Consider the following 14,338-nt stretch of genomic DNA (forward strand, 5'->3'; position numbering starts at 1 on the left):
CAGCTCAATTGGGGTTGTAAACGTAATATTATTCCATACTTGGAATATAATATGAAGGAGCAGTGCGTGCATGTAGCTAGATATGCATGTGAAGTTTGGCCGCAGAGCGACATTAGAACTGAGTAAACAGCGCCGAGGTTAAAAAAGTGAACGTGAACTACCAGCCCAATTGCAAATATCCTCAGCCTCCGGCATCTATCAGATGCCGGTGCGTGATTTAGCGGGTTAAGTCTAGCCAAATCAATTACCGAGAAGCGCTTCGTTATATAAGGCGCTTGAACAGAACTAGGCGGAAATCCAGATCAAACGGTATGTTTCAGTTGAGTTCTTCGCCAATAACATTACACGATCGCCCCACGAGTGGAAAGATCCTATCCTCATAGCGCGCATCCGCTTCGTCCGCCATCCAGATGTGATGGAGCGATCTACGGGCATATTCCCACATATAGCAGCTCGCATGCGGACTTATATATGGAATTTTTGTTGTTCTCCTATGGGAGCCGAGGAATTAATAATGACAAAGTAGCATATGGGATATAGCAACAATAAACCGAGTATACCTTTCTTGAGTGACTATATATAGCTATGCGAACCTTTGACTATCGGATGCGTATTTCTCACGATCGCTAGCCCATCTCTTTCGTCATCAATTACTTTTGAATTGGACACTGACTTTAGTGAAAATGGTGTCGGCATACACTTCGGTAAAGGCTCTACCAGTTCTGGCAGCCGGTGCTTTTGCCGCCGCAAGCTACCCTCCTATTCCAGCCGATTTGACGACACCAGTGCAACAACGAATTGCCGTCAACGGACCCAATAGTACGTTTGGATGGACTTAATAAATTGACTCTACGGAGTACATGTATACTGAGATAGCTTTCCCAGGCGTGTCAATTGCCTGGAACACCTATAAGCAACTCAGCCAGCCTTGTGTTACATACGGCAGCTCTGCTACATCTTTAACACAGCAAACTTGCTCGCAAAGCTCTGTTACATATCAAAGTTCACGCACTTGGTCAAATGTAGTGACAATCAATAATTTGTCACCAGCCACAACATACTATTATAAGATTGTCTCGACCAACTCAAGCGTGGACCACTTTTTTAGTCCCCGTGTCGCGGGAGATAAAACTCCATTCTCTATCAACGCTATTATCGACTTGGGCGTCGTAGGTCCCGATGGCTATACCATCCAAAATGACCAAACAAAGCGTGATACCATCCCAACCATCGATCCTTCGTTGAACCACACGACTATTCAACGTCTGGCTCAAACGGTGGACGATTATGAATTTGTCATTCATCCTGGAGATCTGGCCTATGCTGATGATTGGATTGAGACGCCAAAGAACATTTTCGATGGAACAAATGCGTACCAAGCAATTCTAGAGCAGTTTTATGCCCAGCTAGCTCCCATCTCTGGCCGTAAGCCCTATATGGCCAGCCCTGGCAACCACGAAGCTGCTTGTCAGGAGATCCCTCATACAACAGGACTTTGCAATGCCGGACAGCGCAACTTCAGGTATTGTTTTTGCGTCCTGGGTCTTGCATTCGAAACTTAGATGCTGACTGTTTGCCACTTAGCGACTTCATCAATCGATTTGGCAGGACTATGCCTACCGTATTTAGCTCTACTTCCGCAAACAACACGGCCAAAATCAATGCAAACAAGGCACAGCAGCTCGCAAACCCTCCCTTCTGGTTTTCTTTCGAATACGGGATGGCGCATATTGTCATGATCGACACAGAAACAGATTTTGCTAATGCTCCGGACGGGCCAGATGGCTCTGCCGGCTTGAACGGTGGACCATTTGGGGCTCCCAACCAGCAGCTACAATTTCTCGAGGCGGATCTTGCTTCTGTCGATCGTAATGTCACACCTTGGCTCATCGTTGCAGGCCATCGACCGTGGTACTCAACTGGAGGCTCAGGCTGCGCACCTTGCCAGACAGCGTTTGAAGGACTCTTCTACAAGTACGGAGTCGACTTAGGAGTTTTTGGTCATGTCCACAACTCCCAGAGATTTTTCCCAGTCTTCAACGGCACTGCTGATAAGGCCGGTATGACTAACCCGAAGGCGCCGATGTATATTGTTGCTGGTGGCGCAGGTAACATCGAAGGCCTCTCCGCAGTTGGCACTCAGCCATCGTACACCGCATTCGCCTACGCTGATGATTTCAGCTATGCAACTATTCGTTTCCTTGACGAACAAAACTTGCAGGTTGATTTCTACCAATCATCGTCTGGAAATCTTTTGGATAGTTCGAAGCTCTTCAAGTCTCATGACCAGCAATTTGTTGTCCAATAATAATAGCATGGTTTTAGAGATGATATAGAAGATAGATGAGGTGGCTCAGTCCCTCTAATGATATCCAATATATATTATGAATGAATTTGTTGCGTCCAATTCTACTATCTGTGTTTGTCATGTCAATTGGAACTGGCTTTCTCTAAATCTCAACACTTGGAAGCGTCAAAATCCCTCTCATATTTTCGTCGCGGAGCTTACAACCCACGTATCTACCAAGTAACGTAGACAAGCGTTCTTGTAGCAACAAGTTTAACATATATAGTCAGCGTCGAGAGTAACCTGTGGTATCCCGACATTTCAAATTTTCCAGCAATCGCGGGCTGATTCAACAAGAGGGACATAGCATGCCACTAAAAGGCGTCAAGTGTCTAATGAGTTCAAAATCCAGACCCTCTCTCCCCGTACCCTAATGAAGACCAACACTAGTAGACATGGAAGCGCTGAAGCCCCCCCATACTTAGCTATTCGAGATTAGTTTGACGGGTGCGGTATATGATACTCGATCGGGCGATGTTATCTACCGCCATGCGTTACGAGGTTACCATGCAACCATGTTAGGGCCTCAAGTGTATGGACGATCTCATGCCAATGTAGGAACTAAAAATTATTCCAATTACAATGTCATTACGCATGCAATATAGTAGCCTATTTCAACGTGGCCGGCGGCTGAAGAGGGCTTACAGCCACTGTGGAGACACGAGTGTTCGGCGAAGCAATTCGGGAATAGTAATTGTACGTCAACCCGATCTGCCTACTCCCTTCATCTACACATCTGCTGAAGAACTGGAAATCAATTGCATGATGTTGAGCTGCCACGTTTTCGGGTTAGGCATCATAACAATTACGTATGAACACGGTCTGGAATATAAATGTTGAATGTTCGCCAGTGTGTTAAAGTCATGGTAATACAGGACAAAGTAAACGCCCGCCTGACAAAAAGAGCCATCACCAAACAAAGTCACAATGTCTCAGATTACTCTCTTCACTGATTCTCGAGTGCCTTGCCCACAGCGCCTGCTCCTCACTATCCACGAACTTGGACTCCAGATCAAGGATATTCGAGAGGTGGATATTTCCAAGTTTGAGCATAAGGTAGCATTTAGCATTGCAGGAAAACACTCATCGATGTACTACTTATTGACAATTTTTAGCGCCCAGAAATTTTGGAACTCAATCCTTTCGGCGCTGTACCATTCATCAGAGACGAAACATATGATCCCCCTTTAATGTTGGCTGAATCCCGTGCTATTGCAAGATATTTGGCACAAGCGTACGGCAGCAAGGATGTGTCCGCTTCGCTGCTTCCCGATCCAAATGACATTGTTGCAATTGCCAAATTCGAGGAGGCAGCGTCAATTGAACTTACATCCTTCGACGCCGTCGCGAATCAGCTAGTGTTTGAAGAACTATTTAAGCCGTATGTCCTTTCTGACTACCCACATTCTAAAAACAGGGATTTGATCTAGTTCTTGCTAAAATAAATAGGTCTTGGTTTAACGGTGAGACGGATGTTGACAAATGCAAACTTCTTCGAGAGGGGCTTGTACGAGTTGTTGACTTGTTGGACAAGAGGCTTAAAGATCAACAATTCATGGCGGGAGATGTAAGTAGCAGGCCTGAGAACCAAACCCTCTCCAAAAGAAGTGATGGAGAAAGAGAATTAACAAAAGTTAAGAAATTAACGGTGGTCGATCTTTTCTTTGTCCCTTACATGCACCATTTGAATACAACAGTCTATCCAACATTATTAGACTCTCGGCCCCATCTGAGCGCATGGTGGAGGAAGATGACTAGTCGCGAATCATATAAACATCTATTCGGAGGCTTGAAAGTGTAATAAAGGCAGTTGAAGTATAGCTTGATTTAATATATCTTGTCACTCCTATCCATGCACACATAACCTTGAATACCATCAGTGATGAAACGAATAACAGGGGTATTTTTTCTATATGTACTATTGATTCACGCTGACAAGATCTTCACTCAACCCGCGATAGGGCCTTACGCTCGTGATGAATATAGACACTGGATCTTCTAAAGCGAACACAAATTTCGTGATGCGACTTCAATGCGTTATGAGAGGGAATTGCGGAGTACTCCGCATACTAAACGGCTTACTACAGGGGTAATTGGTTAATAGATACGATGAAGCACATTAGAGCCCAGAAGTAGGCTCTAATTTTCCCTGCCGTTATGTACTAACCTACCTAACTGATGGCATATTACGAGGTACATTTACGTTAGTGAACTTGGGTAACAACTTGGAAACGCGGGGAAATGCTGTTTGTGGCATGGATGGATATTTGACAAAAAGCTGCCATTCACGAATTGACGCTTTTGGGCACCCCCAATGTCTAGTCCATTTATACTTGAACCATGAACAAACCCGAAACCCAAAGAATGTTATCAAAATAATGTAACAGAAACCTAGCACTCAATCAATTTGTCACCAGAGGGTTTTTTTTTTTTTTTTTTTTTTTTTTTCATTTTGAGACGCAATTGGTATGCTCCTCAGCCCATAGCATTTTACTGCCCTCTAGCTAGCCATGTCATCCAAAATGGCTAAATGTTCGCCATGTGGGGATGATCTTGGAAATCCCCACAGTAATAGCCTCTCGGGTCATTGTTCTTCCTTCGTATCTGTAGTGGTATTCTGTAGTTCAACTCTGCATCTACTCCTTATTATCGTAAACACCCACCAGAGACTCGCCATAAGACTCTTAGAGAATCAGTAATCAGTCCAATCTCTCATTTGCTACAATGGAGTCCCCTGGTATAATGCCTCTGGGATTATCCCAACCTCTTGGATATGCTGAGCAAGCATGTAAAGAATGTCGACGGAGGAAATCAAAATGTAATAAGGGAATCCCCACCTGTAACATGTGCCTAAGATACAGAAGACATTGTCTATATGAAAAACATTCACGGACTCCACTAACCAGGAGGTGAGTACCAAGATCTCTGAGGCTTACACTATAGCATTTTGTTTGTTCTAACCTACATCCAATAGGCATTTGACTGAAGTAGAGGAAAGATTAGAGCAGGCAGAGGCTTTGATCAGACAACTAAGAGCTGCGCTCCCACCACAAACATTGTCAAGCGAGGGTTCGAGTAACACAATTGACTCGCCCAACCAGCTCTCTGATACCACTGACCCGGCTCGCATCAAGCAAGATCACCCCAGACTAGGCTCAGATGAGATTGATATGTCGTTGAACACCAGGCAAGTCGTCAATGGCGAGTTGTCCGGGGCCAGGTCACATTTGCAGCAGCCATCAACTCTTGGTCTCAGCGATGCGTTGGCCGCCGATTCCGTGCCCGCCACAGACATCCGAAAGAAACTTCTTGGTGAAGCTCCAGTACCACAACGAAATATGGGGACATCAGAGCACATAGAGAGTTCTGAAAAATCGCAGGATGACGAATTTGAAAGCCCACCATCAACAGGCGACTTTGGTTGGAATGAGCATGAGGCTGTCCAACAAAATTCTCCGGGGTTGTCGACTGCAAGCGACTTCAACGAAACAAGACAGATCCTAGATGGCATGGCATCGCTGACCGTCTCAGAGCAGCGAAGTGGTTATCTCGGGATCGCTTCAGGCGCCGCTTTCCTACGCCTTTTAGAGCCTGTGGAATACAGAAATGCACAAACTCATTCTCCTATCGAGACTGATAACCGCATTTCCCTAGTTACGCTTCCCAATCTAAACAAACACATAGCCGATACCATGATCGATGCCTATTTCAGGATATATCATCTCAGTTATCCCATTGTCCACGAACCAACTTTCCGAGCTCAGTATTCTGAAGTTATTCGGAGACCCAACGGCGGATCTTGGTATATCTTGGCATATGTTATGGCTGCCTTAGGAGTGTTTACTACCGCAACGACTCTAAATAATCTGGATTTGGATCTTTTTCAGCACACCAAATCCCTCCTCTCATTTGACATACTGGAAGTTGGCAGCTTAACAATGGTCCAGGCTCTGACCTTGATTTCGAATTATCAACAAAAGAGAGATAAGCCAAATTCGGCTTATAGTTACTCGGGATTGGCGGCCAGAATGGCTATGGCGCTTGGACTGCACAAAGACTTTCAGGGATGGAAAATCCCTCCTTTAAGCATGGAAATCCGACGCAGAGTTTGGTGGACGCTGAGCATATTTGACATTGGTGCTACCATCACATTTGGTCGGCCGCAAGTGTGCCCATTCAATGGTGTTGACATATCATTACCCATGAATGTTCATGATAAGGTAGAATTATCCCAAAATTCTCGGCCTGTCAGACAGCTAACCTTCACAGGATCTCACGGCCATGTCCAGTTCATATCCCTCTGATCCGGAAGAAATATCTGTTTACACAGCAGTTCGAACGCAAGCAAGATTTTTCATCGCTACAAACCCCATATATATCCGCATCATTTCAAAGCCTTTGCCCAGTGCCCGAGAGTTACTTCAATTAGAAGCCCAGTGCCTGGAATCGTGGGCAGAAAACACCCCATCTTATTTCTCAGAAACAGCGTCCATACCACCTAAATTTGTCTTTTCACACTCTGTTATGCAATGGAGGTGGCGAAATTTTCGCATGATCATGTACCGTCCATTTGTTATCCGACGGGCTTTACTCGCACGCAGCGGCCGTCAAGACAATTCGAGTCCAGAGTCTCTCCAGGCTTATGAGCGATGTTTGAACGATGCTAAGCAGAGCATACTATCAATCAGTGCATTCTGGGCTGCAAATGATCATATCCGCCTCTTTGCGTGGTATGCATTGTGAGTTATTCCACAACTAAAATAAAAGCCCCCCTACTAATAATGAGACAGATATTTCCTTTTCCAAGCAGCTTTGATCCCCTGTATATGCTTGCAAAACGAGCCTTCTTCTTCGAACGCGTCAGATTGGCGTGATCAAATTGTCAGCTCTTTAAAAGTTATCGCGGCACTGGTACCTGTGAATCCAAGCGCTAGGCGATGCCACCAAGTCATTGTTAGCCTATGTGGAACCCATTTGAATACACCAACGCATCTTCTGGAAAATGCCAATGCAGAGGAAATATCAGCTCTTCAATCGGGAGATTTGAATAAAGCTCATGGTGGAATATACCTTCAAGCATCAGATGCAGACGGTGATAGGCCAATGATATCTGGGGATAACACAAACGATCAGATGAATGCGGTTTTTTCCATGATGTGGCCCAACACACTATTCGATACTGCTGGCAAGGAGCATGAAGACTCTTGGATGGACTTTCTTAATGGGATATAAACTCAAACAAACTCCGAGCGTATGGTTGTGTATTCCTCAATCGGAATCCACTAGATTTGGATTTTTGTTTTTTTTAGTTGTTCTAGTTTTCTTTAAACCAAACATACCTAATTAACAGAATTGATGGTACTCTGCCGACAGTGACAATGATGCGTACTCATTAAGTGATGGCTACTTCCTTAGTTATAAACATCTTCAAAGTGTTGATGCGGTCCGTTCCGAATACTGTTGTATTGATGAGATGAGATCCAAAACATGGGACGAAATGCTCTGCAACGCTAACGTCGAACCTAGAGGGTAGCTGTGTCAGCAGCACGGTTCACAGTCGCCCTCGGCGGTCACGAAGAATGCCAGTCTTTGAACCAATGAAAAAAGACAAAAAAACCCTCAAATGCCCAAAAATTCATTGTGCTTGAGAAATTAGAAGATGATGGCAAATGGCTTTAAACTCGATAAACTTCCATTGATTTGGGCGGACTTTCACTGCGTCTTGTACCTAGGGGTTAAACGTATCACAGCTGAGATGGTCCCACATCGCCAGGTTCAATGTCTACGGGTATGTATTTAGCGTCACCATCGATGAATAAAGTCTACACGCGTCTGGTCAATATGTCACGCTTCATGTTCAACCACGTATAACGGAAATGGTATAAATGTTTTGAAAATCCTATGATATTTCTCTCACAGAGGCCTACCGCATATCCCGGAAAAAAATGAACTTGTAGTTAACGTGTGGCTATATAAATATAATTATGTGCCCTTCCCTTAACCCTTTCTATTCCTTCCCCTCCGGCGGTTCTCCCTGCTACAGCAAATGTTAGCGGTCCATGTCAGACGTAGACAACTTATGACTTTCTCTCACTTCGCATTCTAGTTTGGTCATATTTCTATACTTTCTATCATCACATCATACCTGCCCCTACTCTTAGACAAAATAAACTCTCCATTCACCAGATCGTTTGCCGTCGCTCGATGAACTGCTCCCTCCATTGTTGTTTCAATTCCGGCAGCAAGATGTCGAGATGCAACTCGCTTACAAGCCAGATCTGGCTCCACATGGACAAACCACTTGTCATCAACGAGGTCTGCGATTTCATCCCATGGATGCTCATCGCAGAGAAGATAATTACCTTCCAGGATGCAAACATCCACATCCGCCTCTATGAGTAGTCCATCCGACACCGGATCTTTGATTGCGTGGTCGAAAGTAGGGGCGAGAACCGGCTGCCTGCGCGCGCTGGTCTTGAGTCTTCGAACCAGGCTTACTGCGGCATGGCCATCAAAAGTCCAAGGCGCTCCACGGCGAGCAAGGGCTTCCGAAGCATTCGGTAGCTTTTGCAGCGTGGCAAGCGGAAGATGAAACCCGTCGGCAGATATAACGATAGTTTTGGGGCTCTTCGATGGCAAAGAGTTGATAATGTCGACAACTTTGTTGGCTATTGTTGTCTTTCCAGATCCGGGAGGGCCTGCTACAGCGACTATGAGGCGAGGTGTCAGATTCCTCGTACCGTCAGCAGTAGCCGCCTTTGCCTTCTTTTCCTCCCACTTGCTGAGGACGCAGTCTGCAAGTGACCTATACGTTTGATCCATCCTGTATTGCAAATACTTTGATGCCGGGTAAAAGGGCCGCAGTGTTGCTGTCGTATATATTCCTGCTGCGTAGTGCGGACACAGCTCTCCGTGCAATAAACCTCTCCATCACCGTACGCACTGAATATTTTGCTCCACATTCGTCCCAACTGACCGAGTCGTGGCCATCGGTTCCCGCCTCACGGACGACAGTCGCCCTTACCCACTAATCCACTAATTCATGAACACTCGTTGCCCCGCTATACCTCTCATCCCCAGCTACTCAATATTACCACATGCCATTCAAATTGGGCTGTTGAACCTGGGGAGTATCCAAAGTATTTAGAATTCTAATTGACGCCTCGGACTTCAACTACCTACCGTCCATTTTTGACGAGCCGTGAAACACAAAGAATGCTGCCATCGGAAATGATCTGATGTGCAATACACCGTTCCTCTAGTACCTACATACCTAGGTAGTAGATAGACCTTATTAAGAGAAAATTGGATTAAGTAGCCCCAGCTCAGGTTTCCATCGCTACATGAATTGAATTGCCCATTTAACCTTTTCCAAAATTATAAAACAGTGTTATAGGCCGAATCAATGGAAATAACGGGAACCTTCATATTCCCTGTCTTAAAACAGCCATACATTTATGACATCTACCACTCTTCTTTGAAATCATTCGAGGGAAAATTCTGGCACTATTGCAGAGTGGCAATTTTACTGCCGACCCCTGAGCTGTCAGCTAAACTACAACATTGGCCCCATTGTGCAGTGAAGTCGGCCCCGCTCCGCCTATTCCGACTGCCCGTCCGTTCCGCAAGGACTTGATGTGGAAGCTCATGGCTGGTTCGAGCACTCCCATCAGGGCAGCACGGTAAGTACAATGGCCCTGGCTGGGCAACGTCATGTCCGTATTGATAATAGGTACTCCGTAATTCTGTTATAAATCAGGGACCTTGACCCGCTTTGGCCACCACTAATCATATACGACCAATCGGCTCGCTGTATATGCTTGTGGTGATGCTACACTACATTTTTCAGCATTCCGTCATCTTCTAACACTTTACCCTCGTAGGGAGGATGTGTGCAATTCAATAGAGCGGTGAAGCGTACAGCTCTGGTCATGCCGTCACTATGGAACGTGTTCATTAACAGATATGGATGGCCTGAACTGCAATACAGTGATCTCTGTATAACTGATACGATCTTCATCAATTAAAGCAACATTTGAAAAAAAAAAGGAAAAAAAAGAAAGCTAATATCTATGCCTATCTACTCGTACCAGAGGTAACTGCAATAGTGCTAGTAATTCGTATTGGCTCTTCAGCAGCTCTTCAGAGAAGCCTTGGCCGTAATAGCTGGTTATCACCGTCTCCACTCTGCATGATGGGATCACTCGCTGCCTGGATGAGCTTCTGTCAACGCCAATGTCGCGTCCCACTGGTGCCTACCTATCCTCTTGAAAGGTAATAAACGAACCCAAATTTCCCGTGATATACCCACCTGGTGTATTTCTGCATTCGTAGATTGGATTTGCACACAAGAATGCGAGGAATAACCGTCTGCATTTCGTACGCAATTCGGCTCTACAATCTTCCAAGATTCCTTTTCGAACGTAAAATCACGCTGCGCCCACCTAACTTGAAACAAAAGCCATTCTGCTGTTGCTACTTACCTACCCGAACGTAAATTTCTCTATCTTGCTCATTTAGCATTTGCAAGATACACTTTCTACACTTTAGCGGCCATAGAATCTGCTTCATTGTTTTCTCTGCATCTGACACAATCTTTTATTCGATTCTAGTAATGAGCGCAGCCAATGAAACTCGCGTGATTATTCCTCGGATGCGACCGTCATGTTCACAGTGTCAGAGATCAAAGAAACGATGCGATCGAGAGAAGCCCCAATGCTCTGCATGTGTGCGGTCAGTCGAAACAATTTTTGAAATCTGGCTGAACGGTCAAGATCTAATACATTAACGGCTAGATATGGGAGAGAATGCGTTTATGCTAGCACCGTGAGTATCGTGGGAAATGATCAAGCACCCACCAGGTTGCCATCGTCTGAGTTGCCGCCAAAGATTGCTCAGGATGAAGAGAGTTTCCCTGTAGTGTTCTTTCTAGACTCTGTTCTGTTTCGGCGTTCCTTGAATCGGCTACCAGATCTGGATTTGAGTCTGAGCAATCCTCTCCTAAACTACATTGGCTATGCTGCATCTGATAGGGTATTTGTAAGCAAATATTTTGCAACTATTCATCCTTCGATACCGTTTTTATCGAAAAGGGAATTTAGAGAGAGAGTTTTGAATCCTTTGAGTCCTCCCCGACCAGCAAACACCCTTCTTGTTGCTTCAATGAAGCTATTAGCAACTCCGATAACAGAAGAAGGGCCACGATGCAATGCATACTATGCCATAAAAAACAGTCTGCTAGAAGCCGAAAACTCGTGTGTTTTGGAACTGCGCGTGCTCCAAGCTATTATCCTCATTGCGCTGTACGAGCTTGGCCATGCTATTTACCCTGCGGCATATTTAACAGTAGGTTATTGTGTCCGGTATGGGAGTGCATTGGGCATTCACAAGGCTGTGGAGCAGTATTCAGAAGAGGCCTTCAGTATCACGGAGTCGGAAGAGCGACGTAGGAGTTGGTGGGCTGTTCTGGTATTGGATCGGTTAGTATATCCCTTGGATTGTCGCTGTTGAGATGTTAATGCTCTTTTGCCTTTCTATTTTCTCCAAAGATTTTCGATGATCCATATCGAATCTGGAGTTGTAGCCACCAAGCCTAACTGTTAATAGTTTTATTAGCCTTGGGAGTGCCGATAGAGTCTCTCTTACGACAGATCCTAATAGTAACAGCTTGTTACCTATTGATGACGCTATATGGGAAGAAAATGTAAGATTACTGAATCAAGAGAAGATGCAGGCTTGATAGCTTATACCAGTTTAGAGAGAGATTGATGCCCCGGTACGCAGGTTGTTTGAGCCACCGACGACGTCAATGGGTCGCTTCTCCCTAACTGCTCAAGCTGCAGTTCTTTTAGGTAGGGTGTTTCGTAGCATCCATGAATTCCCTGTATTAGAAGGGTTTTGGCAAAACGACGTCAAAATACTGGATAATACTCTTGTTGCGTTGACAAATGTTTCGCTGGAAGAGGGTCGCTTTCGCGGAATTGGCGTATGCAGCCCTTCAACTATCTGCTACAGGTAAGTAATAGACGCACCTAATGATGCTATGTATTCAGCTGACAGATTTTTATTGCTCGATTACTTCTACATGATAAAGAAAGATATGCAACTGGCAAATTTCCACTCGCTACGACAGATAGTTTCATATCCCAAGACTTTAAGCTTGAGATTGCGGCCGGTATGCTTCGATTAGCTCACACAATAACAGCCACGAATAGCTGCGCCGCCGAAGAAATCACTCCGTTCTGCCTAGAGGCAATTTATCGGGGAGCAGTATTCTATGCTCAAGAGTATTCGCGAACAGACGATCACAGCGCTGCAGCATCATGTGAAGCTATCAAAAACGCACTGACTGTAATAAGCAAGAGATGGAAGGCTGCTGGTAATCCACCCATCCATCCCATGTGCATTAGTTTAAAGATCTGACAGTTTCAGCGTTCTATGTTCAACTGATTGATGCGCGAATGATAACTGGTATATTATAACTTCTTTTACGGATGTACGAAGTACATTATCTACCAGCCATTCCGCACGGTAGCTCTTGCTCATACATCCAAGTTCGAGATTATCGATTGAATTGCCTATAGCAAACAACCTCTAGGATATAACTGGGCATGATCGTTAAATGAAGATTTATTCAAGAAAACATTGTCTATAAGAAGTTAAATTTAGTCTGGCATCAAGCAAACTGGCAGAGTAGCAACGAGTGCAGAAGATCCCCAGTAATTGACCAATTTTGGTCTCAATTAATGTTTCCATATGTTCCGAATGGAGGAGCTTGGCCCGATGAGAATGGCGCTGTTGGAAGTTTACCGTCCAAGAATTCGCCAACAACCTTGGTAAAATAGCCGGCGTATTGGAACAGATGACCATGACCACTGCTGGGAAACATGACAAAGTTGGCTCGTGATAGCTGTCGAGCTAGCACATAGGAATTTTGTGTTGGAACAATAAGATCATTATCTCCGGTGGTGACGAGTGCATCTTTCTGTATAGTTTGCAACAGAGAATATGGGACTGGATCGGCATCCCAAGTCAAGTAAGCCTGCGTGAGCTTAACCAGATCTTCTCCAGTTGTGAAGGATGCAATTCCAGGTTCTCCATTTTTCCCAGCAACACCCTGTCGCGAGTTGGTACTTCGATTGAACCAAGCTTGTCCCTCGGTACCGGTTGTGAATGATGGGAAGAATGCTTCAATTGTCGGCAGCCCTGGAGTAGGGTTGAAGACTGTGGATTGTACCTCATTCATAGGTCGCTCGACGCCTGGCCCAAGGCTTGGCCCAGTACCGCTGAGAACCAATTTATTAACCAAGTGAGGTGCATCCAAAGCAAATTGTTGAGCAACGTAACCACCCATAGAGAAACCGAGAACGTCCACTTGCTGAGCGTGGAGAGATGGGAGTAGGACGTTAAGAAAGGCAAGTAGGTTAACCGCGAAGCCTCTGATTGATGGCGCGATATTACCTTGACTGTGTCCTATACCAGCATAGTCGTATGTTATAAGTTGTCGACCAGACGCTGTGAAGTTGTTGATGACTTCAGGATCCCAGGTATCAATGGTGGCCCGAACGTGATTGAGCATCAGCAAAGGAACAGAGTGGCTTCGGGCTGTGTAATTTCCGATGAGCCGGTACGCATATTTTATGCCATCGGCATCAAGATATAAAGTTTTTGCTGTCTCTTGCGTAGCCATTTTGGTAATTCTTGCTGCCGTTGTCTTGATGGACTTGTTGGAACTTTCTGAATGCTGGTGCTTGTTCGAGTGTCGGTGATGGAAGGAAGTGATTGCCTATTTATATAATCAGAATATTGGTACTCGCCAGCCATTATGTTTGTAATCAGGATCTTAATGACATATGAAAACGCCCACGCAATATCACTTTCGCATTGTCTATGAGTAGGACTTCTAGTTGATACCGATTCACCCATTTATCCCTCCCCCTGTCTTCTGTTCCGACCTAATCCGACCTAATCCGACCCAATCCGCCTCAACGT

The 14,338-nt window shown here is 45.1% G+C and overlaps 6 protein-coding genes across 6 annotated transcripts; 4 read left to right on the forward strand and 2 right to left on the reverse strand.

Annotated features, from left to right (window-relative positions):
* Window positions 1–683: 683 nt before the first annotated feature.
* TRIVIDRAFT_58624 (uncharacterized protein) lies at window positions 684–2,308 on the forward strand (the record flags this gene model as incomplete). The annotated part of the gene is made up of 3 exons (XM_014098893.1): window positions 684–819; window positions 886–1,522; window positions 1,585–2,308. The coding sequence occupies 3 exons, from the start codon at window positions 684–686 to the stop codon at window positions 2,306–2,308; spliced, it is 1,497 nt and encodes a 498-aa protein (XP_013954368.1).
* Window positions 2,309–3,274: 966 nt separating this feature from the next.
* On the forward strand, window positions 3,275–3,777 carry TRIVIDRAFT_47897 (uncharacterized protein; the record flags this gene model as incomplete). Its single annotated transcript, XM_014098894.1, has 2 exons — window positions 3,275–3,403; window positions 3,463–3,777. 2 exons carry the CDS (start codon window positions 3,275–3,277, stop codon window positions 3,775–3,777), a joined length of 444 nt encoding a protein of 147 aa, XP_013954369.1.
* Window positions 3,778–5,089: 1,312 nt separating this feature from the next.
* Window positions 5,090–7,579, forward strand: TRIVIDRAFT_48130 (uncharacterized protein; the record flags this gene model as incomplete). Its single annotated transcript, XM_014098895.1, has 5 exons — window positions 5,090–5,256; window positions 5,322–5,596; window positions 5,672–6,567; window positions 6,617–7,086; window positions 7,138–7,579. The coding sequence occupies 5 exons, from the start codon at window positions 5,090–5,092 to the stop codon at window positions 7,577–7,579; spliced, it is 2,250 nt and encodes a 749-aa protein (XP_013954370.1).
* An 879-nt stretch (window positions 7,580–8,458) lies between these two features.
* Window positions 8,459–9,169, reverse strand: TRIVIDRAFT_48238 (uncharacterized protein; the record flags this gene model as incomplete). Its single annotated transcript, XM_014098896.1, has 1 exon — window positions 8,459–9,169. One exon carries the CDS (start codon window positions 9,167–9,169, stop codon window positions 8,459–8,461), a length of 711 nt encoding a protein of 236 aa, XP_013954371.1.
* A 1,792-nt stretch (window positions 9,170–10,961) lies between these two features.
* Window positions 10,962–12,828, forward strand: TRIVIDRAFT_193145 (uncharacterized protein; the record flags this gene model as incomplete). The annotated part of the gene is made up of 6 exons (XM_014098897.1): window positions 10,962–11,080; window positions 11,143–11,826; window positions 11,954–12,050; window positions 12,105–12,361; window positions 12,484–12,725; window positions 12,779–12,828. The coding sequence occupies 6 exons, from the start codon at window positions 10,962–10,964 to the stop codon at window positions 12,826–12,828; spliced, it is 1,449 nt and encodes a 482-aa protein (XP_013954372.1).
* Window positions 12,829–13,085: 257 nt separating this feature from the next.
* Window positions 13,086–14,036, reverse strand: TRIVIDRAFT_155482 (uncharacterized protein; the record flags this gene model as incomplete). Its single annotated transcript, XM_014098898.1, has 1 exon — window positions 13,086–14,036. The coding sequence occupies one exon, from the start codon at window positions 14,034–14,036 to the stop codon at window positions 13,086–13,088; it is 951 nt and encodes a 316-aa protein (XP_013954373.1).
* Between the last annotated feature and the right edge of the window lie 302 nt (window positions 14,037–14,338).

Source organism: Trichoderma virens (assembly GCF_000170995.1).
Source record: "Trichoderma virens Gv29-8 chromosome Unknown TRIVIscaffold_81, whole genome shotgun sequence".
Lineage (NCBI taxonomy): Eukaryota > Fungi > Ascomycota > Sordariomycetes > Hypocreales > Hypocreaceae > Trichoderma > Trichoderma virens.